Here is a 26,175-nt window from a genome sequence, read left to right on the forward strand (position 1 = left end):
AAAAAAAACTGTTATTTTTAGTCATGTTTATTAGTTTATTTTTCGTATTTCCCTACTTCATACGCTGCAAACAGGTATTATGCTAACACGTTGTTCATTTATGGCTGTACATTTTTATTCACATGTCGAATAAAAAATTTACTACTATTGTATTATAAGTATAGTGTTTACAAACTGTCGATTGGAATAAACGATATTTCTTCGAATAATTGAATTCTCTTAGAATAATCGTCTACGTAGTTTCGAGACAACCAGTAAACCTTGCTGTAAAAGCCAATAATATTATGTCAAATCTCCATAAAGTTACACAGCATGTTTTTAACTAATTCAAATACATTTCACAACATCGAAATTGACGAATTTAGTTGAACAATTCGTCAGGATGTATCATTCACCATATCTCAGATCCATACTATATACTTTATTTTCAAAATCGGAACTTGATGAATAAATATGGATTCCGAAGCGTTATCTAACATTACCGTAAATCAATTAATCGAGTTCGTAGTACAGTCTCGTACAGACATAGGATACGAACCTTCTACGGAAATCGTTACAGGATCGGGTTTTTTGGCAGGGTTGAGAATGAGACCAAAAATGCTGTAAGTGAGCGTACGTGCTCCACACGCACTCACATAAATAATGAAAATTGAATTCATTTATTTATAAGTCAGAATATGAAAGTAATTATATAATAAAATAGAATATCTTAGCTAACTGTTTACAATAATGATGTTGTATTAATAATGTAAATAATAATTACGTTTGTTTACAGTTATTATGTTCAGTTATCTTACGCTTCTATCTAATATAAACGCTTCTGGTTCTTCGCGTGTGAAATGGTAATAACTGCAGTCACATATGTCTTTTCTGTTCACCTTATAAGATTCGAGATTTTATCTCATTTGACCGTAGAATAAATAATTAACATAACTCGTGCAGGGGTCCAAATAGATAAACGGCAGGGGAATTTTCGTCGGGATTACCCAGGAACTGCGCGTACAATTCTTGGTATCGTGCCAGTGTTAAACCGCCACGTCTTCTGTCGTCATCCTGCAGAGAAATAGTCACCTCTTAAACTGAAGAAACCTACTTTCAAAGACCAATTCAACGTGCCGAAAAACTCCTCAGAGAAAGCACGCGCGTAAGGAAATTTTAAATGACAAGGATAAGCCCTCGCGTTATTCTCGAATTGAATATTTGTCCGAAAAAACCTGAGATTTTGAATTCGAAACTAATTGCTAGTTACTACGTTTAATATTATTTAGCTCATACTTTGAAAAACTTTGGGCGTTGCAGAATAGTGAGTTCCTTATGAATTGAAAAACCTACGTAGGTAGTAATGTTCGACATACGTTAGTTCAGATTTTGCATTCTCTATCGTTATTTCACGATGTCACATTTTAGAGAAAATTCATGCGTGGTGTACGACCAATTGTTTCCGTAACTGTGTTGTTTCGAAAAAAAATATTATCTATAACATTGAGTATTTGATTAGATGCGTGATTGACGTCGTAAATAATCCCGTGACCATTGCAATTCTCACAAATGATAGATCATCGTATCTGTTCTGCTTCGGGCACTTGGCAAAGCATCAATCTATTGTTCGAATTCTCAGCCAAGACGTAATGGTACCAGAAACCTAGAATACCGCACATCTCATTCCATATTTCTTCATTTTCTAACAAACTGACCCAGAATAACGGAATATTGGTTTGGCTTACGAGTAACGTTAGTCATTCATCAGTGTCAATACTATCGTAGCTCTGAGGAAGTTGAAGAATGAGATATTGTTCAAGTTCAAATTTCGGCTTGCATTGCAGCTACTACTACACGACTTATTGAGAATAAACTTGCTCTGAGAGTACTCATGAAAAATCCATTATTTTTGTGATAAAATGTGAATAAAATATTGCATACGTTAAGTAGACTTTGGTAAGCATCATCAAGCGCGTCGATGTTGTCAACTGGAATTCTCATCACACAATTGTAACGAAATTCATCGGCAGCGATAACTCCGTCGTCTGAAAGAAGAAGAAGAACGTTTATTTCCATTTTTAAGCTTGTTCGTGTACAGAATCGATGGAATAACTGGAAAATAAAATACATCAAGAAGGCGTGACGCGCAGTTCTCGGGTGTCGAATCTATTGCTAGTTTCCTACGAAGCCTACTATCTCACTTATTTTTAGTTACTGCAGTTTATAATATATTCGTGACTCAGCTCGTACTGTGAACGAACCGGTGAAAATGTTTTCACTCCCAAACCTGTGATACAATAAATTACTCAATACATCGGAAGGTAAAACCTTCATTTTTTTACACTGCTTATTCTTACCGTTTAAATCGACCAGCTTGAAATGACTGTCTATGAACATTTTCATCGCTTGAGGGAAATCACGATAAGGTCTTCCCATGCAGCTTCTCTGGACCGCGACTTTGAATTCTTCTGTCGTTACTACTCCATCCTGATGAATTTAAAAATTGAAACAGTAACACATTCTCACTGCATTTATATCAACTACTGTCTGCTTTCAGGATAAATGGCTTTCTAAATTTGACCTGATGGATCAGGATTCACTAGGCTCGTGTGTAAACGGCATTGTGCCAAGAAAACATCGATGAAAAAAATAAATAACTTTGAAACATATTCGATTTTGCAATTATGTCATATTGTTTTGAATTATATATTTATGTCTGTGTATAAATTCACTGGTACATAAAAATGCAATTTAAAACACCCTACTTGTCTTTGAACAGGTAAAAATATTCTAAGAAAGAAGAACTTCCATTTCCGTCCATCAAACAAAATTCACGACCATAGGTAAATATAGGAAGAACATCTGTATGTTACGAACATTTATACAAATTTACACTGGGCTACGTATAAATATGAGAGAAAATCAGTAGTAAATTTTAACTTAGATAATTTATAGGAGTCATAACAAATATGGTTTTGAACGTAACTATCTAGCCTTAACCGGAATTATCATAAAGGCTATCAGGCGTGAAAATTTTTCTTTTTTCTCTCTGAATTATAGGAATCTGTTACTACTCGTACGTATTCAAATTTTTTGTCATCAATCGGATACAACGGCGGTGAAAAGGATTTAGTTTCGCCAGCATACGACAATTTGGATATTTTCACATATAATAGTTTAATAATAAGTTAGATTTAGGTGAATTCACAGAGTTAAAATCCTGAACATTTGTGAAATATATACAGGAATTATCGAACTTATTTTGGTATACAGATTTCTGAATTCTACAGCTGGAGAGTGTTTCGGTAATTTTCAAAGTTATTACAGTTTACGAGCAATCGATTGATCACGATTTTCCAAATTGGAATGTAATTTCTTGCAAAATTATATTGTTTTCCTTATCACACGAATTACGAACAGATAGTTATCAAAAATTAGTACCGGTGGAACATGATTTCATGTTACCATTATGTGTATATGATAGTTACAACTTACGTTACCAATTACAGAACGACAGAAAGACAGCAACGTGCTTAAAATTCATGTCGATGACTTACAAATTCTACCTTATTGAAATCTGCAAGTTCAGCGATTTCTTCCCAAAGAGAAAGCATGATGTGCAGATTTTCTTGATAGTGATTATAATTGAAATCACCTTTACCCTCGACAAGGGTCATTTTTAGAGCCATGCACTCGAAATCATGTTGATCCAGCACCCCGTTGTTATCTATGTCTGATTGCGGAATAAAACTCATTAAATACGATCTGCTGCTATTCTTTTGCAATTTCGTAGTACGGAAATGTACGGCTATGATTATTACTTTTCATGTAATATAAAAATTGTACCAACCGTAAAGGAACTTCACTATAAAGCTGACTCGATTATCCCAACTGTATGCCATATTTTTTTCGATAATGCAACGCTGCGATTTTTCTCAAAGAATGCAACTAGTTATTCGACGGACAAAAAAATGTTGAATTCAATGCTGTTACTATATGTACTATATGTACAAACCCACGAATTTTCGAATTTAAAATATCTCACGGAATTACGATACAAATCTGCGAGCAACGTTCTTCACACCGAATTCATGAATACTGAACACAATCTGAGACCGCAGCTGGATGATCTAAGTTTAGATATGCTTGAATATCGGTAGCAGTACTTGAAATTGGCGACGAGGGATACTGTGGGAAAAGTTAGACGCAGCCTCTGCACAGGTGGTGGATGATGGGTGGAATGGGCGTTAAACTTGTAGTTACGCGGTTGAGGTCGGCTATAATGGCTTCTCGCGCCGCACCGGTTGTCTGATAAAAATTTCTTCTAATATTTATAACAAATGCGAACGAGACGTCTTAACAAGACCCCAAGATGCACGTATATGTCTGTCCGGACTGCGGTTCCGGGTTAATTTATAGATACCTACATCTATACAAATGACCATCACATTTGAATGGTACAGGCAATTGCATATGCGGAAGATTATAGGGGTTGCATGCAGTGCATGACATAGTATGTATAGATATAATTATGTGTACAAACATGTACGGCATGCGCATAACAGTTTTGTGATAACACCGCAACGATAGTACGGTTTTGTAGATGGTTGCTAAACTGAAGAACGAGTTGATTGATCCATTCGATAATTTAGCTCACTAATTCGTGTCCGCGTACCAATTGAACTAATTGCCTACTACCGGTCATCGCGAAGGCGTTACACTGCGACACACCAAACTGTCTGTGGTCGGCTTTAAATAAACTTATTCTACATTCTATGTATACTCTCGGCTTAATAAGCCGGTCGCCCATGCAAGATGTATACAGCTATTGTTAGGCGTATGATCTAGGTATACGCATATTACTACAACTATACCCAGTAAGCCAAAACAAGTTGACCAGTTCAATGATGGTTAAATATGTTTGATTGAAACAGATTACTATAAGAGTTGAATTCAATGTGGCAGCTGCAATAATAAGGTGGGAAAAAGGCTTGAATTGGTTGTTATTATATAGCTGCCTTTCGAACTGTAATTTATTCAGTCTATCAGATGCGATATTAAATAAATTGCAATAATAGGCGAGGTATTTGCTATTTGCAAATCTGTAAGTGTCGTACAATATGTGTGGTTCCGACGATCCTGAGAATAAACCGATTGTTGAGTGATCTTTACTTAATTCACGAGGTGTTGATTTGATAGAAATATTGCGCTTTACAGTACCCTGGATTTTCTTCATAAACTGAATTGACCGGTTCTGTGTCGTATTTTGTGTAGAAATCGAACGATACAGACATGAAATGCTCTGCGGTCGATTTGATTTTTGATATAACACCTCGTTTTAAATTATAAATAGACCGACACATTTGCCATCCTGTATACAAAACATAAAGGCAAAGAAAGTGGTCTCGACAGTAAGCTGGCTGAAGCGTTCTAGATTTGACGGTTTGCGTCACATTCTAAGCCTGAAGTACTGCTGTCTGATCTCTGACATTGGTTCTAGGAAATTTAGATATATAAGAATAGTTCCCACTACGAGGGATATATCAGATTATTTTACCAAGGGGGGTCCAGTCTCCTAAACGCAAAACCTCATGGCTAATTATCATGCGCGCGAAAGTCTAATTAACAATATTAGTTTTACCTACGGTTGATGGTGATTGAGAGGGAATTCGCAAAGAAGCTATCTACAGCCATACTCAATGAAATTGATCGCGAGTCCTGTAGTTTGTTGTTAACACTGAATTTGATATATGTCAAAATTTGATGCATGTATCAGAATGTAAGAATAAAATTTTCTTCTAGTATGGCATAAATTAGCGATGGAGCCTTAATTTGATTCCATTTAATTAAGGCCAAGAAAAGTACACAGTATAGTTTCAACAGTTGTTAATAACAAGTGTAAGTTAATTGTGGAGAATACAAATTGTAAGAATCGCACCAAGTTTTTCGAGGGATTTGCTATATCTCCTGATGAAAATGATAAAACCAGCCTGTGTCGGGAAAAGTTGAAGATTCAAAAGTCAATCCATTCCTTTAGTGTTTACCGCTTGGCGCTGTGTCGTCATGTAGCGATAGTGTAGAATATACATAATAAACATGGCGGTGCCATCAGCTTCGCTTTCAACTCGAAATAAAAAGCATTTTCTAGGGGTTCCAGCACCCTTGGGCTATGTGGCTGGTGTTGGAAGAGGGTAATGTTGAATACCATATTTTTTAATTCATAAATATTACCTTATCGGTGACGAGAACCTGGCGGCTACGATTTAGCGGCGTTTCTAACCTCGCTTTTATTTGTGTTTACAGTGCGACAGGTTTCACAACTCGTTCTGATATCGGTCCAGCTCGCGATGCCAACGATGTTTCGTAAGTTTCCTTACTTTAATTGTCAATTAATTGCTGATGACTAACATCATGTTTTCACTTCAACTCATTATTGTAATTTGGTAAAATTTTATAGGGACGATCGACACGCTCCACCTACCAAAAGAGCTAAAAAAAAGGAAGAGGAGGAAGAAGACGAAGAAGATCTCAACGATTCCAATTATGACGAGTTTTCCGGATATGGAGGGTCGCTGTTCAGTAAGGTACAGTATTTTCCGACACTAATTCCATTTGATCGAGCTACAGCTTGTAAATCTGTCTGACAAGCACAGCGCTGAAGATTCAGGTGTATCTTCTGTAGTCGAAGCAATTCAGCATTACTGCGAATAGATTTAATTCATATTTGTATTTCAATTTAGAGCATAAATTCATACTCCCTTAACTATATAGCATTATCCTTTATACGCTATGCCAAACTTGAAATTCAGACTTCTCTTCCAATTATTTTTCTAATCTACACAGAATAGAAGAACTTTTTTACTTTGAATCTCAGCTGATTTCTTTTTTTCTCCAGGATCCTTACGACAAAGATGACGAAGAAGCAGATGCAATTTATGAAGCGATTGATAAACGAATGGACGAAAAGCGAAAAGAATATCGTGAAAAGCGTCTAAGAGAAGAGCTTGAACGTTATCGCCAAGAACGGCCTAAAATCCAGCAACAGTTTTCAGATCTAAAGCGTGAGCTGGTTAATGTGTCTGAGGATGAGTGGAAAAATGTTCCCGAAGTTGGCGATGCGCGTAATAGAAAACAGCGGAATCCACGAGCCGAAAAGTTTACACCTTTGCCGGATTCTGTCTTAGCAAGGAACTTGGGCGGAGACACATCTACCAGTATTGACCCATCTAGTGGATTGGCTTCCATGATGCCTGGCCTGGCTACGCCTGGTATGTTGACCCCAACTGGTGACTTGGATTTGCGGAAAATTGGACAAGCTAGAAACACACTTATGAATGTAAAACTGAATCAAGTATCAGATTCTGTTGAGGGTCAAACAGTTGTTGATCCTAAAGGTTACTTGACGGATCTGCAAAGTATGATTCCTACTTACGGTGGCGACATTAAGTAAGTCTCATAAAACATATTTTTGCCAGTCAATCTATGCGATTTACAATACAATATTGAAATTATTTTCAGTGACATAAAAAAAGCCAGATTGCTTTTGAAATCTGTCCGTGAAACAAATCCCAATCATCCCCCGGCTTGGATAGCATCTGCCCGTTTAGAGGAAGTTACAGGTAAGGTTCAAGCAGCGAGAAATCTTATCATGAAGGGCTGTGAGGTGAATCCAACTTCTGAAGACTTGTGGTTGGAAGCGGCAAGACTTCAACCTCCAGAAACGGCAAAGGCCGTAATTGCCCAGTCTGTACGTCACATTCCAACATCTGTTAGAATCTGGATCAAAGCAGCTGATTTGGAAACAGAAGTTAAGGCAAAGAGACGTGTTTATAGGAAAGCCTTAGAGCATATTCCAAACTCAGTACGGTTGTGGAAAGCAGCTGTTGAGTTGGAAGAACCAGAAGATGCCAGAATTTTACTCAGTCGAGCAGTTGAGTGCTGTCCAACAAGTGTCGATTTATGGCTTGCCTTGGCTCGATTGGAAACTTATGATAACGCGAGAAAAGTTCTTAATAAAGCTAGAGAAAATATCCCAACTGACAGACAGATTTGGACAACTGCTGCTAAACTTGAAGAAGCTAACGGCAATAAGCATATGGTAGAAAAGATCATTGACAGAGCAATTAGTTCCTTGAACGTTAACGGAGTTGAAATTAACAGAGAACACTGGTTCAAAGAAGCTATGGAAGCTGAAAAAGCTGGTGCTGTTCATTGTTGTCAAGTCATTGTCAAATCTATCATCGGGTTTGGAGTCGAAGAAGAAGATAGGAAACACACTTGGATGGAAGATGCAGAAACAGTAAGTATAGTTTATCATCTACCATTAAATATAAAAGATTCTTTGAATCGGGCAACATTTTCGGCTCTGTGTAATCCATTTTCATACAGTTGAAATAAATTGTGGCTGTGGTTTTTTGTTTTTATCGAATTTTACTGAAAAACTACTGAATAACTACTACAAAACTATTTTCAATCAATCTATGCAAGTATGGTCGATTTGAACAATGTAAATTTAATTATTTCCAGTGTGCACAACAAGGTGCCTTAGAATGTGCTAGAGCAGTGTATGCTTATGCTCTAGCAACTTTCCCCAGCAAAAAATCCATCTGGCTGCGGGCAGCATATTTCGAAAAGAGTTATGGAACACGAGAGTCCTTGGAAGCGCTCCTTCAACGGGCTGTAGCTCATTGTCCTAAGAGCGAAGTTCTATGGCTTATGGGTGCCAAGTCTAAATGGCTTGCTGTAAGTAGTCGGTGTTTTACTTCAACCACTTACTTCAGATAAGTTTGTAACACGCATTCGGTATCAATAACGTGTAATTGTTAAAAATATCTGATTATGTCTATATTAAGGGTGACGTGCCAGCAGCAAGAGGTATTTTGTCATTAGCTTTCCAAGCCAATCCAAATTCTGAAGAAATTTGGTTAGCTGCAGTTAAGCTTGAGTCAGAAAACTCTGAATATGAACGTGCCAGAAGATTGTTGGCAAAAGCTAGAGCATCAGCGCCAACTCCTAGAGTTATGATGAAAAGTGCCAAGCTTGAATGGGCTCTTAATAATCTTGAAGCTGCATTGCATCTCCTCCAGGAAGCTATAGAAACTTTTGAAGATTTCCCTAAGCTGTGGTTAATGAAGGCTCAAATAGAAGAGCAACAAGGGAGTCTTGATAAAGCTCTGGAAACATATAATCAAGCTGTGAGTAAATCGTTTCTGCTATTCTTCCAGCATGATAGTTTGAGGAGTTCGAAACGAGCAATCGTGAAATAGATCATTTCATCATGACTTACATGAAACCAATTGAAGTATGTAAGAATTTACCTGGTTGTTTTGCAGATAAAAAAATGCCCTACTTCTGTGCCATTGTGGTGTTTGTTAGCTCAACTTGAACAGCGTAAAGGTCAAGTGACAAAGGCTCGTTCTGTACTTGAAAAAGCACGGCTTCGTAATCCGAAAAATGCGGAGCTTTGGCTAGAGGCTATTCGAAATGAACTGAAAAGTGGAGGCGTGCGAGACATGGCTAATACGTTAATGGCTAAAGCTCTACAAGAATGTCCTACGTCTGGTCTGCTGTGGGCTGAAGCAATCTTTATGGAAGCACGACCACAGCGGAAAACAAAGAGTGTTGATGCTTTGAAAAAATGTGAACATGATCCCCATGTTCTTCTAGCAGTCTCCAAGTACGTAGGAAACCCAGATTACAGAATTTTCGGCGATATATTTCACGTTTATTTAATTTCTCCTAGTTTGGAGAGCTGTTTGTTGTTATTAATTATACATATCCGTTGCAGACTTTTTTGGTGTGAGCACAAAATATCCAAGTGCCGAGATTGGTTCAATCGTACCGTTAAGATAGATCCTGATTTGGGAGATGCTTGGGCGTATTTTTATAAATTTGAGCTTTTAAATGGTACTGAGGAACAGCAAGAGGAAGTTAAAAAACGATGTGTAGCCGCAGAACCGCATCACGGCGAAAATTGGTGCAGAGTATCTAAGAACATTGTGAATTGGTGTTTGAATACCGACCAAATATTGACCGTAGTTTCTAAAGACTTACCGATTCCTATCTAAAACCAAGTGTCAATATTGGAAATAATACCGTATTTATAAATATAGACTACTGTAAATGTATTATACATATATTATATTTAGGATGGTAATATTAAACGAAATTAAATATGAATTGTTTTGGCGCCTTCGTGAATTAAATACCATGTATAAAAATTCAGAAAACATTTAAAAATTAAGCAGAAATTTGATGGCATCCAGTTTCAAGATCTGGCCTACGATTTTTCAAGTAGAAATTCACCGCTAGAACCTGCTACAGTATACCAGATTTTAGCTTAGCGAATAAGTTCGCTAAATCTCTTATAGAGCCACCATGAATCATGGAAGCTGTCCTACTCCTACGTACTTATTTTATATTTACTAAAAATGGCGCTTGTGGCGGATAACGTGATTGCGTCGCAAATGATAAATACGTGTTAATCAAATAGATGATTGAATAACGTGAGTAGAAAATTTAGGTGTCGACGTAAAGCTACTGCTAACATTATTCTCATTTATTATCTCGTAACTTCTTTACATTTCATACTACGCGTATCTTCACGGCAACTTTGATTCTAACCTAACCTATACGCAAATACAAATCACAACACATATACACTGTCCAGTTTTTTTTTACTGTTTCAGGTGGACATCGGGCAATGTAATATCCCGATGTAAAGATAAAAAAAACAGGTGTCACATCTCGTAATTGAACGTTTTTGTCGCTAAGTGAAAACTATATATATTTTAAAAAATGACGCACTCGCTAGTGCTGGACTTCGTTCAGCGACTAAAATCGCGGCACGAAGAAGTTAGGATTAAGGCTGCACATGATTTATGCCTTTACGTCAGAACAGAGCTACGTGAAGTCTCCCAGGAGGAGTTGACAAACTTTATGGACGAATTTAACCACCATATAAAGGAAATGGTCTCTGGTTCTGATATGAATGAGAAGAAGGGAGGTATACTAGCCATAGTTTGTCTAATCGGTGCCGATGTGGGTAACATAAACACTCGAACTATAAGATTTGCAAATTACCTAAGAAATCTATTGCCGTCGAACGATGTGGGAGTTATGGAATTGGCTGCGAAAACTGTTGGGAAACTGGCACTTGTTTCTGGCACCTACACAGCAGAGTATGTCGAATTTGAAGTAAAACGTGCTTTTGAGTGGCTTGGAGGAGACAGGCATGAGGGGAAACGGCATGCAGCAGTCCTGGTACTGAGAGAATTAGCCGTCTCAATGCCGACATATTTCTTTCAACAAGTATCCCCGTTTTTTGATCTTATTTTCAATGCGATACGTGATCCTAAACCGCTGATACGAGAAGCTGCCACTGAAGCTCTCCGAGCTGCCCTAGTCGTCACTGCTCAAAGGGAAACTACGAAGCAAATGCATAAACCTCAATGGTACAAAGAATGCTTTCACGAAGTTGTACAATGCTTCAATGATGCTGATGTTAAAGGGCGAGGGTCCAACAAGGATGCCGCTATTCACGGATCTTTATTAGTATTGAACGAGTTATTGAGGTGCAGCAACGCTCAGTGGGAAAGAAACTATGAGGCATTGATGGAGAGTCTTAATTGCTCTACTCAACAGATGGATGATGATATTCTATCTCTCATGCCTCGTCTCAAAACTCCAATTGTACCAAACTGGACAGGCTCAGTTCAAAGTCGATCCAATACTCAGCAGACAATTCATCCGGTCCATGAATCTACCGCTTGTCGCAGTCTATTGCAGGAGGGTTTGGATAATGTTTACGGAGATGTTATGAACCAAAAACTATCAAGAAATCCTCACATACAACACGCGCTGATGACATTATTACCCAGGCTGGTTGCTTTCAATAAAGAAAAATTCGACAAGCAGCACTTGGCACAAAGTATATCGTATCTTTTGATTGCGTTGAGAAGCCGTGAAAAAGATAGACATGTAGCATTTACAACTATTGGATTAATTGCTGTTGCAGTTGAGAATGGCATAGAACCTTATCTTCTCGAAATCATGGAAGTGATTAAAGCTTCTTTACCTTCGAAAGAAACGCCGAACAAGAAACGAGGTACCACACTTGAACCGGCTGTTTTTATCTGCATCACATTGCTAGGGCATGCTGTTAGACAAACTATAGGTCCAGATATAAAGGTTCTTTTAGAGCCGATGCTTGCCACTGGTCTTAGTCCAATTCTTACAACATCGTTGCGCGAATTAGCTCATAGTATACCATCCTTGAAGCCAGATATTTCTCAAGGACTACTGAGAATGCTGTCACAAGTCCTGATGCATAAGCCACTGCGACATCCTGGTGCTCCCTGGTCAGCTACAAGTCCAATTTCAGCTCCAACTGTAGAAGCTGACGTTCCTTCGACAGTACTTGCCCTGAGAACACTTGGTACATTTAATTTTGATGGCAATCCCCTACTCCAGTTTGTTCGAAGATGTGCTGACCATTTCTTGACGTCTGAACAGTCTCAAGTTCGTTTGGAAGCTGTAAGAACATGTTCCAAGCTTTTGAGGCTAGCACTAAATCAACCAGGGCCAACGGTTACCAATACAGTTTCTGCAGTGCTGGGAAAATTACTGGTCGTCGGAATCACAGACACTGATCCAGATGTGCGATTATGTGTCCTTGCGTCGCTTGATAAAAGTTTTGACATTCATCTCGCTCAGGCAGAAAGTTTGTCAGCCTTATTCGTTGCGATGAATGATGAAATTTTCGAAATCAGAGAACTCGCCATTTATACAATTGGGAGATTAAGTACTATGAATCCAGCCTACGTTATGCCTTCGCTTCGGAAAACGCTCATCCAATTTTTAACAGAGCTGGAACATTCTGGTATGGGACGTAACAAAGAACAGGCTGCACGAATGCTTGATTATTTAGTAATTAGTGCTCCACGACTTATACGACCTTACATGGAACCTATTCTAAAAGTTCTCATTCCGAAGCTAAAAGAGCCTGAGCCTAATCCCGGTGTTGTCTTGGCTGTACTTAAAGCGATTGGTGATTTAGCAAGTGTTAATGGTGCGGAAATGCAACAGTGGATGCCAGAATTATTGTCGATACTACTGGAAATGTTGGTCGATGCCAGTTCTCCAGACAAAAGAGGTGTTGCCTTGTGGGTTCTCGGTCAGCTGGTTGGAAGTACAGGACATGTAGTCAAGCCATACACACAATATCCTTTTTTACTCGATGTGTTAATTAATTTTCTAAAAACTGAGCAGTCACCAGTTACCAGGAGAGAAACAATCAGAGTACTCGGACTTCTAGGTGCCTTGGATCCTTACAAGCATAAAATGAACCTTGGTCAAATAGATTCCCAGTTTGATTCACTAACGTCTATGGCTGATATTAGGTGTAAAAGTGATTCTGAAACAAGCCAAGATCAGTCGACTAGCGAGATGCTTGTAAATATGTCGACTTCAACTCTGGAGGAGTATTATCCAGCGATTGCGATTGCTACTCTCATGCGCATCATTCGGGAGCCCACCTTATCTCAGCATCATACCATGGTTGTGCAAGCAGTAACATTCATTTTTAAAAGTCTTGGTATAAAATGCGTACCATATATTTCGCAAGTTATGCCTAGCTTTTTGAACGTTGTTCGAACTGCTGATGTTGGATTTCGAGAATACCTGTTTCAACAGTTGGCTGTCCTTATTGCGATTGTTAAACAACACATTCGGAATTATTTGGATGACATTTTTGCTTTGATCAAGGAAGTGTGGACTGTAAATAGTCCCTTACAAAGTACGCTTATTCTTCTTGTTGAACACATCGCTGTTGCTTTGGGTGCTGAATTCAAGATTTATTTACCACAACTGATGCCGCAAATCTTGAGAGTACTGACACATGATACCAGTAAGGATCGTGCAGTGACTGTCAAGTTGCTTCTCGCTTTGCAGAAATTTGGAAACAATCTTGATAATTATCTGCATTTGGTACTTCCACCAATAGTGAAACTATTTCATGCTACAGATTGCCCAATTTCGGTTAATAGAGTTGCTTTGGAAACTGTGGACGACCTTGCTGAAACGTTGGATTTCACTGATTTTGCTTCAAGGATAGTGCATCCACTGGTAAGAACATTGGACACATGCCCAGAACTAAGGATGCCGGCAATGGAAACTCTCTGCGCACTTTTAATTCAACTTAGAAAAAAGTATCAAATATTTATACCATTGGTTCAGAAGGTAATGACTAAACACAAAATCACTCATCAACGCTACGACGTACTCACGGATAAAATTCAGAGCGACTCTACCGTAGCTGACGGCGAAGACTATTTACTTACACGTCCTCGAGACTCAAGGCGCCAACAACGTGATTTATCTTTGACATCTTCTGATACTACAACCATCAAGCGTCTTCATGTGTCAGCACCCAATCTCCAGAAAGCTTGGACAGCCACGCGCAGAGTCTCCAAAGATGATTGGCTAGAATGGCTCCGAAGTTTGTCTATCGGATTGCTCAAAGAATCACCTTCACCGGCATTAAGGTCATGCTGGGCGCTTGCTCAAACTTATTCACAGCTGCCAAGAGACTTATTCAATGCAGCTTTTGTGTCGTGTTGGACTGAACTCAACGGCACATATCAAACGGAGTTAAAAGAGACTTTGCAGCAGGCACTCATGGTGCCCGATCTACCAGAAATAACGCAGACTATTCTGAATTTGGCTGAATTTATGGAACATTGTGACAAAGGACCTTTACCATTAGATGCCAAGTTACTGGGTGAACGAGCGATGCATTGCCGAGCTTATGCTAAGGCATTGCATTACAAAGAAGATGAATTCCACAAAGGCAGAAACAGCAACGTTTTCGAGTCACTCATTTCTATCAATAATAAACTCCAGCAAAAGGAGGTTGCTGAAGGATTATTGGAGTATGTTATGAAACAGCAGAATCAGCAAGATCTCAAAGTTCAAGTACGTTGGTATGAGAAGTTACACAATTGGGATAAGGCATTAGATTTATATAAAGATCGATTAAACATTGATCCAACTGATGTAGAATCAACTTTAGGGGAGATGCGATGCTTGGAAGCACTTGGCGAGTGGGGACAGCTTCATGATGTTGCCACCCGTCAATGGGCGAATGAAAATGACGAAAATAAACAAAGAATGTCTCGAATGGCGGCAGCTGCTGCATGGGGACTTGGGCAATGGGAAAGTATGGAAAAATATGTCAACTTCATTCCTAAAGACACCCAAGACGGTGCTTTTTATAGAGCAGTATTGGCTATACATGATGAACAGTATGACGTGGCCCATGAGTTGATAGACAGTGCAAGAGATTTATTAGACACAGAACTGACTGCGATGGCTGGAGAGAGTTACCAGAGAGCTTATAACGCCATGGTGGAAGTTCAGAAGTTAGCTGAATTAGAAGAAGTAATACAGTTCAAGTTAATTCCTGAGCGGAGAGCAACAATAAAATCGATGTGGTGGGAAAGATTGCAAGGTGGACAACGTGTTGTTGAAGATTGGCAAAAAATTATTCAAGTCCACACACTGGTCGTTTCTCCACAGGATGACATGTACACATGGCTGAAATATGCTAGCCTTTGCAGAAAAAATGGCAGCCCTATGTTATGTCATAAGACATTAGTTATGCTGCTTGGAATGGATCCATCTCAGAATCCTGATCAACCATTGCCAACAACGCATCCGCAAGTCACATTTGCTTATTGTAAACACATGTGGATGGCAAATAATCGAGAAGCGGCTTATAGTCAATTGCAAAGATTTGTACAAACATCATTACAGCCAGCAACAATAACCGGGTTAAATCAAGAAGATGAGAAACAGCAAGAAGCCAGGAAGAGATTACTCGCTCGGTGTTATTTAAAACTTGGAGAGTGGTTGGAGGCTTTGCAAGGAATAAGCGAGCATTCTATACCAGCTGTCTTATCTTACTATGCAGCAGCAACAAAACATGATCCTTCATGGTATAAAGCTTGGCATGCTTTTGCTTACACAAATTTTGAAACTGTTTTGTTTTACAAACATCAACAAGGTGATACTAACCTTGATAACGTACCTGGTAACGCATCGAGGTCTGCATTATCCAGTTCTCAATACATCTCTCAGTTCACTGTTCCAGCAGTCGAGGGTTTCTTTAGATCTATTAATTTGTCACATGGCAGTTCTCTGCAAGATACGTTACGATTGCTAACACTATGGTTTGATTATGGACAATGGCCTGAAGTGTATGAAGCTATTGTCGAAGGAATAAGATTAATTGAAATCAATACTTGGTTGCAAGTAATTCCTCAGCTTATTGCGAGAATAGACACTCCTAGAGCTCTAGTTGGCAGATTAATTCATCACCTGTTGATAGATATTGGTAAATCTCACCCACAGGCTTTAGTTTATCCATTGACCGTGGCTTCAAAAAGTGCGAGTTCTGCTCGTAAAGCTGCCGCTAATAAGATATTAAAAAATATGTGCGAACACAGTCCAACGCTGGTGCAACAAGCTGTATTAGCTAGTGACGAATTGATCAGAGTTGCAATACTGTGGCATGAATTGTGGCACGAAGGCTTGGAAGAAGCCAGTAGATTATACTTCGGAGAACGAAATGTTAAGGGAATGTTTGAAACCTTGGAGCCTCTTCATGCGATGTTAGAACGAGGACCGCAAACCTTGAAGGAAACATCGTTCAATCAAACTTACGGAAGAGATTTGATGGAAGCAAAAGAATGGTGCCACAGGTATAAAATGTCTGGAAATGTGAAGGACTTGAACCAAGCTTGGGATTTGTATTATCACGTGTTCAGAAAAATATCAAGACAATTACCGCAACTGACAAGTTTAGAATTACAGTATGTTAGTCCAAAATTATTGGTTTGCCGAGATTTGGAACTAGCTGTACCTGGTAGTTACAATCCTGGACATCCAGTTATCAAGATTGCCAGTATCCACAGTTCGATGCAAGTTATTACTAGTAAGCAACGCCCTCGGAAACTTTGCATCAAGGGTTAGTATCATAACAGAGCCATTTACGAAAGTGATTCCATTTTAACCATTTTATCATTTTTGTCATTTATCTCCCTAGGAAGCAACGGTAAAGATTATATGTTCCTATTAAAAGGTCATGAAGACCTTAGACAAGACGAGCGTGTTATGCAGTTGTTTGGTCTAGTCAATACGCTTTTATTGCATGATCCTGACACATTCAGACGAAACCTCACAATTCAAGTAAGTTAAAAAATCTTCAAACAAAGAGTAATTTCTTCGTATTTGGTATGCAGATGTTCGTATAGCTCCTTTGTTTCATGTATAGAGATATGCTGTAATTCCTCTATCAACAAATAGTGGACTTATTGGCTGGGTCCCTCACTGCGATACATTGCATACGCTGATACGAGATTATAGAGAGAAAAAAAAGATACTACTGAATATTGAACACAGAATAATGTTGAGGGTAAGCATGCTTTTTTTTGCAATTGTACAATATTTTCTGCTTTATTATTATCAAATGTGAGATAAGATAATCTCTTTACAAACTATGCTTATTGTTACAAAGTTGAATTATCTATTTTATGCAGATGGCACCGGACTATGATCATCTTATGCTGATGCAAAAGGTTGAAGTATTTGAACATGCTTTAGAACACACGCATGGAGATGACTTGTCTCGACTTCTGTGGCTCAAATCACCTTCCAGTGAAGTGTGGTTTGATCGTAGAACAAATTACACTCGTTCCCTTGCTGTCATGTCAATGGTTGGTTACATACTCGGACTCGGAGATCGGCATCCCTCTAACCTGATGTTGGATCGTCTCAGTGGAAAAATTCTCCACATCGATTTTGGAGATTGTTTCGAAGTTGCTATGACACGTGAAAAGTTCCCGGAGAAAATTCCCTTCAGGTTAACAAGAATGCTGATCAATGCTATGGAGGTGACAGGGATCGAAGGAACATATAGACGGACGAGCGAATCGGTCATGTCAGTGTTACATCGCAATAAAGACAGCCTGATGGCTGTGCTTGAGGCGTTTGTTTACGATCCACTGTTAAACTGGAGATTAATGGACAATGCACTTCCAAAAACTACAAGATCAGATGCCCCGGGTATTGCTGCTAGTAGTAGCCAGGAACATGGAGACATGCTAGATTCTCACAGTGCTATTTTGCCAAAGAAAGGAGTTCCTTGCAGTCTTGAAAATGGAGGTAAAGTTTGTATTTAAAAGATAAAGAATATTAGCGATTAATCTTTCGCGTAAATAGTTTTGGTATAACGTGTGGTACATTAGTTCAGATGGAATCGTAATCCTTCAAATTTTTGAAGCACATAGAAACTACTTGAAATTTTGTATCAAGCAATTTACATTATATCACTACTTTTATCTAGGAGATAAAAATCAGCCAGAGGCCCTGAACAAGAAAGCACTTGCAATAATAAACCGAGTGAGAGACAAATTAACAGGACGTGATTTTTCGCATGATGAGACGCTTAATGTTCAGCAACAAGTCGATTTGCTGATTCAACAAGCTACAAATAACGAAAATCTCTGCCAATGCTACATTGGATGGTAATATTCTGTTTAATTAATTACTTCAATTCAAATTAATTTAAAGTAATGCTTTAAATTGGTAAGACCAGAGATCTTCATAAGTCATTAACCAATTGAAGGTGTTTACAGACAATGACATAAAAATGATCAAAGATATATTCTGTATGTTTTATACGTAATATCGGAATTCTTCAAAACACTCTGTTTTCAGGTGCCCATTCTGGTGAAAATCGGATTACATGAAGTCAATCGTGACAAGATTTTATGAGTTTATCTTCTCATCATTGCTTGGTAAGGGTTTGATGAGCTTCAAGGACCCTTCTTCAGACATTATAAGTGAGAAGTTTGAGCTTCGTTTGCCGGTGTTGTAATATTGCCCAAGTTGAATTAAATTAGCAACTGCCAATTCAACTGTGGCAGTGAGTTTAGGTGGGCAGAGTTTAATAGGTAAATTTGACGTTTGTTATGGAAATAAATAATGATACCGAGCCGTGACATATAAAATTTGGGTAAATTGAAATACTCTGTTGTGATCAGAGTAATGATCAATTATGGCAATGAACAGTTTACTTACAAATTTAACGTTTACTTAATTCTGATTATGAAGCATTATTTTATCTTAGGATTCTGTCATAAACAACTCTATTCCTAAACTATCGTAATGTTTAATTTATCTTGTATATATCGTGTATTATTTCATTGTTAAACATTCTGATCTATCAATGCAGTTTGTGTTAGACGTAGAAGTAATTAAATGATTAGGTCAAATTCAATTTTAAGTATGCGAATTTTGTACAGAACCATACATACCTATATTACATAAAGCATCTGTAAAATCTATTCAACGTAAAAGGTCACAAGTTGCTAGTAGAATAACCTCAACAACGTCTGAATCCTTATTGGCATAAGTGTTTTTTTTTATTACTGTGAATAGTTCACGATAAAACCTATGAATATACCACTCAACGTACGAGAAGAACAAAGCGTCAAAAGAATCTTGGAAAATCTGCTGAAAAATTAAACTTTCACGATGAATTTGCATATTGTAAGATAACTAACGTGAAATTTGAGGAATTCCATGTAATTGTACTGTGTGTATCCTCAATATAGTCATAAAATATGTATAAGAAGTATAGTGACGAGTTTACCGAAAAATCATTTTAATGCATTTCTACTTTATAGGGGAACAATTATTAGTTATGTTCATTTTTCCATTGGATTTAATTCGCTCAGAAACTTGTGAATTCAACTTCACCAACTGTAGAGTTAATTGGCACCTTAGGCTGCCATTTATGGATTTGTTGGAATATTTTGAAATTGATAAGTGGTGGGATATTAAAAATTTACACACTTTATTACATTATTACATTATTAACGATCGTCACGCCATTAGTCAATACATTATTCACAAGATGTAAATATCAGTAATTACAAGATCAGCATATTCCCTATATATAGTCTAATAAGTTTTTTCCGCTAATTGTCAATATATTACATTATGTATGCACATGTATTTTCAGAAAAAATTCGTCAAGTGTACACTTAAAAATAATCAACAAGTTCTAAAGAGTGTCATCAAGGAATTTCATAATAAGTTGGAAAACTATTTTTTAGAAGTATCTAGGTGGGTGAATGCGAGTGGTAACATATTTGCAGCTGAAGTTTCAAACACAGTTCCCAGACTTGTTTTTGCCAAATAAACTGGTATATCTCCAAACTCAATAATACATTGCCGACATTCGCCACAAGGTGACACAAAAGTATTGTCTAAGTCAGCAATTATTGCGAGCGCCACAAATTTCCTCTTACCATCCGAAACTGCTCTAGTAATTGCAGTTCGCTCGGCACAAATAGATACAGGATATGCTGAATTTTCGACATTGCAACCTTTACATATTGTTCCATCTTCACACCGAAGTGCCGCACCAACTTTAAATTTACTATAAGGGGAATATGAGTACGTACGAGCATCCACCCCTGCTTTAATCAATTCCTGGATATCTCCAGCTGTAACAAAATTAGACAAATGTGTTAATATTTATATCATAGCCACTTCAAGTACTTGTGTAAGTTCAATTGTGCATAGTATGTATTTGTGTCTGCTCTAGAATAAGCCAACTTTATACTTTCTATTTATAAAGCACAAGAGTTGTGCATTCTAGGGTGACAGTAGACAAATCGATAAACACATGTAATCAGTGCAACAGCTTAAGTCTAGTGATATTGATCAGTTACTTTACCCAGAGAATCGAATTCCACTACTTTCCCAACAACACTCATTTTGCTAGTACTGAATGGAGTTATCAGCTGTAAAATGTCTGCTTGACAGCCCTCCTGTTTTCAACTTCTCCCGTTTCTTTGTTTTCGGAGGAAAAAGAAGAGTTATTGTAATCACCCTGAAAATGAAATGTTGAGTTTTTACTATGATATGCAAGTTTTGAAGCTTAGAAAATCGCCTCTAGACATTTGAAAACGCCATATGAAAACGGGAAGTTCAATTTAAAGGTGAAAGGCTGGTTCATAGCCAGTCCAAACCCGCTTGTTTTTGCGTAAAATTAGTTGTAATCGCGGGCAGGTGTTATTCACTTTATCACAACCACGAGTAATAACATGCCAACTAATAAAATCAAGCGTGATATTACGATCACTTAGTTGGTTCTTAAAAATACGTTACCAGTAGCACAATCCGTCATTGACAATAATTAATCAGCTTTGCACGGGTGCAGTATCTTCGATACACATGGTTACGTGGAACATGGTTATTGGTTGGCAATATTGCAACTGTACTTAGTAGATAATTTTCACGATGATATGTGCAAAGATACTCTGGATATGCGGTTTCAAATCAAGATCTCGATGTGAGATGTTGTTTCATAAATGAGACAGCTCTTGCAACATGTGTACGAAATTCAGGTTAAATTTCTTTCGTATCTTCTAGTGGGATACCACATTATTCTGATCGAAGAAATTGCAACTGTCATCGCTGCACCTTCACATTTCGTCCTCACCTTTCCATTCAAAAAATTAGCCATACTACATCAAGAGATCAATGGTCATTGAAACAACCTCGTACGTTATACGGAGGTATTGTAGCTGTAAACTGCTGATGAGTTTTACTACTCTCTTTGCGTGCGGGTGGGAATCACGAGATGCATGAAATAGTCTCATGACTCATATAGTACGGAATTGAAAGGCTGGATTTTCGCGATAGCAACTTGACACAGCAGCGCTGCGCCGTCGGTGGCAAGAAGATGTTCATGAAAATGAGTACCGAAACCCGGGTGGTTAAGTCAGTGGATCTCATTTACATTTTTATTCGAAAATTGAAAAAATGAAGAAGCGAGATGGATTAACTGATAGTGTGTTCGGATTGCAAAATTACGTCGATATCATGCATCAAAGAATTGATTTGAGTATTTTTTAACACCGGCCAAATTTCGACAGAAGAAATCAAAAGGGGTTAATCTTCCTTTGTTTGCGATTTTCGGAGCTCGGGACCATTCGCGTCTGAATCGTTTCGCAGGACTCTTTTCCCCTAATTGGACCCTGACGAATGACTGAATGTTTGAATATATCTTCGGTCAACGTATTTTATTCGTCTGGAAGTCACCAGAAAATTTCAATTGACGCCTAACGCTGCGCGCAACGGCAATTTTTCGCACATCAAACCGCGATGTTCGCAGTTCGCACGACGTTTCCGACCGGTCGAGACTTGCTTTCGAGCGCAGCGCGGCTTCAGTCGCTTCCGAGCAGCCGTGGCGAAGCTACGCGAGCCGTAAGTCAAGAATTCATATCGCCATGTGCAGGCTTTGACTATTATATCCGGGACACGGCCAAGCACCGATATCTTATGGTTAAAAACGGCTGTGTAACGTTATTCGATAAGTGTATTTCCACGAAATTTACTGTGAATAATATATAAACGGCAGCGTACGGCCGATATTAAAAGAATCCAGTTACTGAAATAAAACCAGCAGGGGACATCAAAGGTGATACAGCTACAATATAAAAAGTGTGAATGATCTCGGAATCGTGTGTAATTATTACGCAGCATAGTCACGAGCATATTAAAAGAACCGAGTTACCGGAATCAAAAAAACAGGGGACATCGAAGGTGAGTTTCGTTTCTCAAATTTTCATTCTTTGGTGCAACTTCAGCTCTAAGCGATTTCGATTCTTGACTCTCCGCGTCGGGCGTCGTTTGTTATTGTTTATGCGGCTAATTTTCGGTAAGGGCGCAGTTGCGTTGTCAGCAAGTTTAACTCAGTCAGTTTAGACAGCCAGCTACAATATAAAAAGTGCGAATGATCTCGGAATTGAGTGTAATTATTACGCTGCATAGTCACGAGCATGTTAAAAGAACCGAGTTACTGACATGAAAACAGCAGGGGACATCGAAGGTGAGTTTCGTGTTTCAAATTTTCATTCTCTGGTGCAACTTCAGCTCTAAGCAATTTCGAGTCTCGACTCTCTGCATCGCGTGTCGTTTGTTATTGTTTATGCGGCTTATCTTCGGTAAGTGGGCAGATGCATTGTTAGCAAGTTTAATTCAGTCTGTTTAGGCAGCAAGGTAGATACAATATAAAAAGTGTGAATGGGCTTCGAATGCAGTGTAATTATTACGCTGCATAGTCACTAGCATATTAAAAGAACCGCGTTACTGTAATAAAAACAGCAGGGGACATCGAAGGTGAGTTTCGTGTTTCAAATTTTCACTATTTGGTGTAACTTCAGCTCTATGCGATTTCGATTCTCGACTCTCTGCGTCGGGTGTCGATTGTTATTGTTTGTGCGGCTAATCTTCGGTAAATGCGCAGTTGCATTGTTCGCAAGTTTAACTCAGTCAGTTTAGGCAGCAAGGTAGATACAATATAAAAAGTGCGAATGGGCTTGGAATCGAGTGTAATTATTACGCTGTATAGTCACGAGCGTTTTGTGACAAGAAAATGCCCTGATAATCTTCCGTTATGTTATTTTTTTTCTATCATTCTGAGAAAACGGACCTTGCAGAAGGTGACCTTTATGTGAGTTGTGACTCGGATTTCGGCTCGTGGGTTGCGTCTTTCGCGTGGATACATGTTTATAAAATGAAAATGTTATTGCGTAGTTGATTTTGGCGTTGTTTCTTATGTAAAAAAATCGTTAGCGATTCCATCTCTTTCCGAATTTCTTCCTGGGGATCGGTTGGTAGAGGGATCCTGTATTTCTGAATTCTTTATTGCCGATCAACCAAAGTTAACGCATCACGGCATTGATAATTGTTTCGAAACTTGGAATGAATCTAAATCGTCAACTATTATCGATTCCTGATACATACCTACTACGTTTTTGATGAAATTTGTGAATTTTTAATGCTATTCAAATCGTGCATAAAAATACATGAAGTACTAACAAAATATTGTGTTTTCTCACCTGATTGCAGAAAGAAACTGGAACGACGTTGATTGGCATTAGTGATTGACTAGATTGAAAGGCCTTGTCAAGAAATTTTGGAAGACATCAATCAGTAGCAGAACTGCTGAATTTATTGCAGATAAACAACAGGTATAAAACAATCTTAATCATTTTTCACTCACTGATTTATGTAATCACTATGGTTTTCCAAAACATGAAACCTTGAATTAGACGAAATGTTGAGAAAATTTTATGGTTTTGTTCTTCGCCTGATTACAGAATTGAACTACTGCAAGAATGAAAGAGGTTATAGCGAGTATCTGCATTGAGTGGCCCCGGTAATATATGTGGAAAAACAAAATGCAGAAGCTGAACAGGTCGCAATTTTGTGGAAGACAAAAAAAAAACAGGTACACGTTTGAGACCTTTCTTGATTATAGCTTTGGTCTACTTTCAATCTGAGAAATTTGTCACTTAGTCGAAATTGATTAGTATTCAGTCTCATTATATTGACAAAAATTATGGTGATTTTCCAACGTTTTATATATTAATTGTGGAAAATAACTACTAATAAAATGTTGTCATTTCTTACGTTTTAACAGGGGCACACTACTGCAGCACCATCAACAAACTTTAGCAATGATCCGAATGATGTAACCCAATCAAACGAACCCTGCCAACAAACTCAAGATTAAACCACCCGCTATGCAGTGAATCAAAGTGAAAGGTACATATTTGGTATTATTTTTAATTAGCATGTTCCTTTTGATCGCATATGATTTTAGCTGCTCACTCTAGTATTAATTTCTGCAGTTCACTTGTAGATAAATCAGAAACCATCGAAATATCATGAAAATAACTTATTTTGATACAGACAGTTTGTAGTGACATAAAATCTGATCCAGGTGCATTGTGCGAGTAATATTTTCATATATTCTTATTGTAGAGTGAAAAGTGCGTCACCACCATACATCCTGAGATGCTACGAGAACTACTACGTCTACATCATGTAAACCGTGGAGCAACCCGGAGGAGGTAAGGATACTTATTTTAATGACTGTTTGATGATTCAATGTGGTACATTTGAAATCTAATTCTCGTCATTGCGTAACAAGCGGCAAATAAATATGGAAGTGGGCAACAGTAATAATTTATCTAAGAACTGAAAATCAAGTCTGTTAAATTAATTCGAGCTCCTTTTTTCGTTTTTTCAGAGTTAAGCAGAGACATCCGAGTAACTTCTCCATTACTCAGCAACGTTGGTGAGTTTGCATGTGTTAGGTTACGGGTATTTTCCTGGGACTCCTTTGTCACGTGGCGTGGCGGTAACAATTGTTACACAAATCTTCGATTTCTTAGCTGCATGGGTAGGCTCATTCGCGATCGCAACGGTGCTTGACTTTTAAGTTGGATCATTTTTTTTTATTGCAGTTGACCTATTTTACCATGGTCACTTAATGTTAGAAACTTTGCACGTTGCTGAAAGTGGAATGAGCATCGCGACAGGTTACCGTCACTTAATCGACTTTCGCGAGAACAAAGTGTGTTTAGCTACAGATTATATTATTAAAATGATGTTGTTTAAGTGGCGGATAAACCTGAGGTTTGAATTTATTCCAACAATTGTTTATTTCATAAAGTTTCAAAGTCTGGCAAAATGTTACGTAATCAACTTGCTTGATATATCTTGAGTCATTTTGAATTTTATAATGTCCAGCAACTATAGAACAAGTGAAGGCTTAGCTCGCTTAGAGAAATGCTTATAAGCATACAGGATGTTTCTAATCCATCTTACAAAAGGTTGATGTACCGATAGTCCGCCAGCAATCAGTAAAACAATAATTTAGCTGACTATGGTACAAAAACGTTTTGCTCCCACAGGTAATAATGAAAAAGTAAGTCACAGTGACCACGGCGCAAATGAGGAAGAATGATGTGTGTTGGAAAGAATGGAGAATCGTTTAGAGCGAATATAGGTAATCGGGTAGGTAGGTGGCCGTTGTGGGATCCGTCGCGGGGTTTGATGCAGATGTGCGTGTGTATCTCTTTTCAACGTTTCCGTTGGGTGGTTCCGTTGGGAATCAGGCGAGGGTAGGAAGGTCGCGACGCACCGCGATGTTGTTAATTTTTGTAATCCACAGCGTCAAATGATCACAGTGATTTTCATCAAGAAACGCGCAAGACTGAAATAAGAGTCTCCGCATTATTTATTAGTAAGCTTTCAAATTTTGACGAG

At 38.2% G+C, this 26,175-nt stretch overlaps 4 protein-coding genes across 6 annotated transcripts; 2 read left to right on the forward strand and 2 right to left on the reverse strand.

The window, feature by feature from the left end:
* Positions 1 to 637: 637 nt before the first annotated feature.
* Positions 638 to 4,674, reverse strand: LOC124412944 (sarcoplasmic calcium-binding protein 1). Of its 3 annotated transcripts, XM_046893192.1 has the most exons (6): positions 3,995 to 4,673; positions 3,830 to 3,902; positions 3,537 to 3,712; positions 2,337 to 2,466; positions 1,921 to 2,024; positions 638 to 1,053 (listed from the first exon to the last, which is right to left on the reverse strand). In XM_046893192.1, exons 2-6 carry the CDS (start codon positions 3,879 to 3,881, stop codon positions 925 to 927), a joined length of 591 nt encoding a protein of 196 aa, XP_046749148.1. In that variant the 5' UTR covers positions 3,882 to 3,902; positions 3,995 to 4,673; the 3' UTR covers positions 638 to 924. The 3 variants fall into 3 exon arrangements, with proteins under 3 accessions (XP_046749148.1, XP_046749158.1, XP_046749140.1); XM_046893202.1 differs by having other exon boundaries at positions 3,546 to 3,712; positions 3,830 to 4,674; XM_046893184.1 differs by having other exon boundaries at positions 3,830 to 4,670.
* Positions 4,675 to 6,020: 1,346 nt separating this feature from the next.
* Positions 6,021 to 10,151, forward strand: LOC124416635 (pre-mRNA-processing factor 6). Its single transcript, XM_046897882.1, has 9 exons — positions 6,021 to 6,170; positions 6,283 to 6,342; positions 6,437 to 6,563; positions 6,875 to 7,425; positions 7,498 to 8,278; positions 8,506 to 8,721; positions 8,832 to 9,173; positions 9,312 to 9,655; positions 9,767 to 10,151. Exons 1-9 carry the CDS (start codon positions 6,076 to 6,078, stop codon positions 10,044 to 10,046), a joined length of 2,796 nt encoding a protein of 931 aa, XP_046753838.1. The 5' UTR covers positions 6,021 to 6,075; the 3' UTR covers positions 10,047 to 10,151.
* Positions 10,152 to 10,321: 170 nt separating this feature from the next.
* Positions 10,322 to 18,960, forward strand: LOC124416634 (serine/threonine-protein kinase mTOR). Its single transcript, XM_046897881.1, has 7 exons — positions 10,322 to 10,484; positions 10,668 to 17,005; positions 17,084 to 17,226; positions 17,312 to 17,452; positions 17,577 to 18,201; positions 18,383 to 18,563; positions 18,757 to 18,960. The coding sequence occupies exons 2-7, from the start codon at positions 10,777 to 10,779 to the stop codon at positions 18,770 to 18,772; spliced, it is 7,335 nt and encodes a 2,444-aa protein (XP_046753837.1). The 5' UTR covers positions 10,322 to 10,484; positions 10,668 to 10,776; the 3' UTR covers positions 18,773 to 18,960.
* A 204-nt stretch (positions 18,961 to 19,164) lies between these two features.
* LOC124416636 (cytidine deaminase-like) lies at positions 19,165 to 21,301 on the reverse strand. The gene is made up of 3 exons (XM_046897883.1): positions 21,220 to 21,301; positions 20,786 to 20,941; positions 19,165 to 20,552 (listed from the first exon to the last, which is right to left on the reverse strand). Exons 2-3 carry the CDS (start codon positions 20,823 to 20,825, stop codon positions 20,149 to 20,151), a joined length of 444 nt encoding a protein of 147 aa, XP_046753839.1. The 5' UTR covers positions 20,826 to 20,941; positions 21,220 to 21,301; the 3' UTR covers positions 19,165 to 20,148.
* Positions 21,302 to 26,175: the final 4,874 nt, after the last annotated feature.

The sequence above is a fragment of the Diprion similis genome, chromosome 2, assembly GCF_021155765.1.
Source record: "Diprion similis isolate iyDipSimi1 chromosome 2, iyDipSimi1.1, whole genome shotgun sequence".
Taxonomy (NCBI): Eukaryota; Metazoa; Arthropoda; class Insecta; order Hymenoptera; family Diprionidae; genus Diprion; species Diprion similis.

What these genes read in the sequence shown, in the direction of transcription:
- LOC124412944 (XM_046893192.1), bottom strand. Translation starts at nt 3,881, where the DNA reads ATGGCATACAGTTGGGATAATCGAGTCAGCTTTATAGTGAAGTTCCTT. An exon ending in TATAGTGAAGTTCCTTTACG is followed by an intron (nt 3,713 to 3,829) that starts GTTGGTACAATT and finishes TTCCGCAATCAG; the next exon opens with ACATAGATAACAACGGGGTG. An exon ending in ATTTCAATAAGGTAGAATTT is followed by an intron (nt 2,467 to 3,536) that starts GTAAGTCATCGA and finishes TAAATTCATCAG; the next exon opens with GATGGAGTAGTAACGACAGA.
- LOC124416635 (XM_046897882.1), top strand. Translation starts at nt 6,076, where the DNA reads ATGGCGGTGCCATCAGCTTCGCTTTCAACTCGAAATAAAAAGCATTTT. An exon ending in CCAAGTCTAAATGGCTTGCT is followed by an intron (nt 8,722 to 8,831) that starts GTAAGTAGTCGG and finishes GTCTATATTAAG; the next exon opens with GGTGACGTGCCAGCAGCAAG. An exon ending in GTTCTTCTAGCAGTCTCCAA is followed by an intron (nt 9,656 to 9,766) that starts GTACGTAGGAAA and finishes TATCCGTTGCAG; the next exon opens with ACTTTTTTGGTGTGAGCACA.
- LOC124416634 (XM_046897881.1), top strand. Translation starts at nt 10,777, where the DNA reads ATGACGCACTCGCTAGTGCTGGACTTCGTTCAGCGACTAAAATCGCGG. An exon ending in TCGGAAACTTTGCATCAAGG is followed by an intron (nt 17,006 to 17,083) that starts GTTAGTATCATA and finishes TTATCTCCCTAG; the next exon opens with GAAGCAACGGTAAAGATTAT. An exon ending in AACACAGAATAATGTTGAGG is followed by an intron (nt 17,453 to 17,576) that starts GTAAGCATGCTT and finishes TATTTTATGCAG; the next exon opens with ATGGCACCGGACTATGATCA.
- LOC124416636 (XM_046897883.1), bottom strand. Translation starts at nt 20,825, where the DNA reads ATGAGTGTTGTTGGGAAAGTAGTGGAATTCGATTCTCTGG. An exon ending in AGTGGAATTCGATTCTCTGG is followed by an intron (nt 20,553 to 20,785) that starts GTAAAGTAACTG and finishes ATTTTGTTACAG; the next exon opens with CTGGAGATATCCAGGAATTG.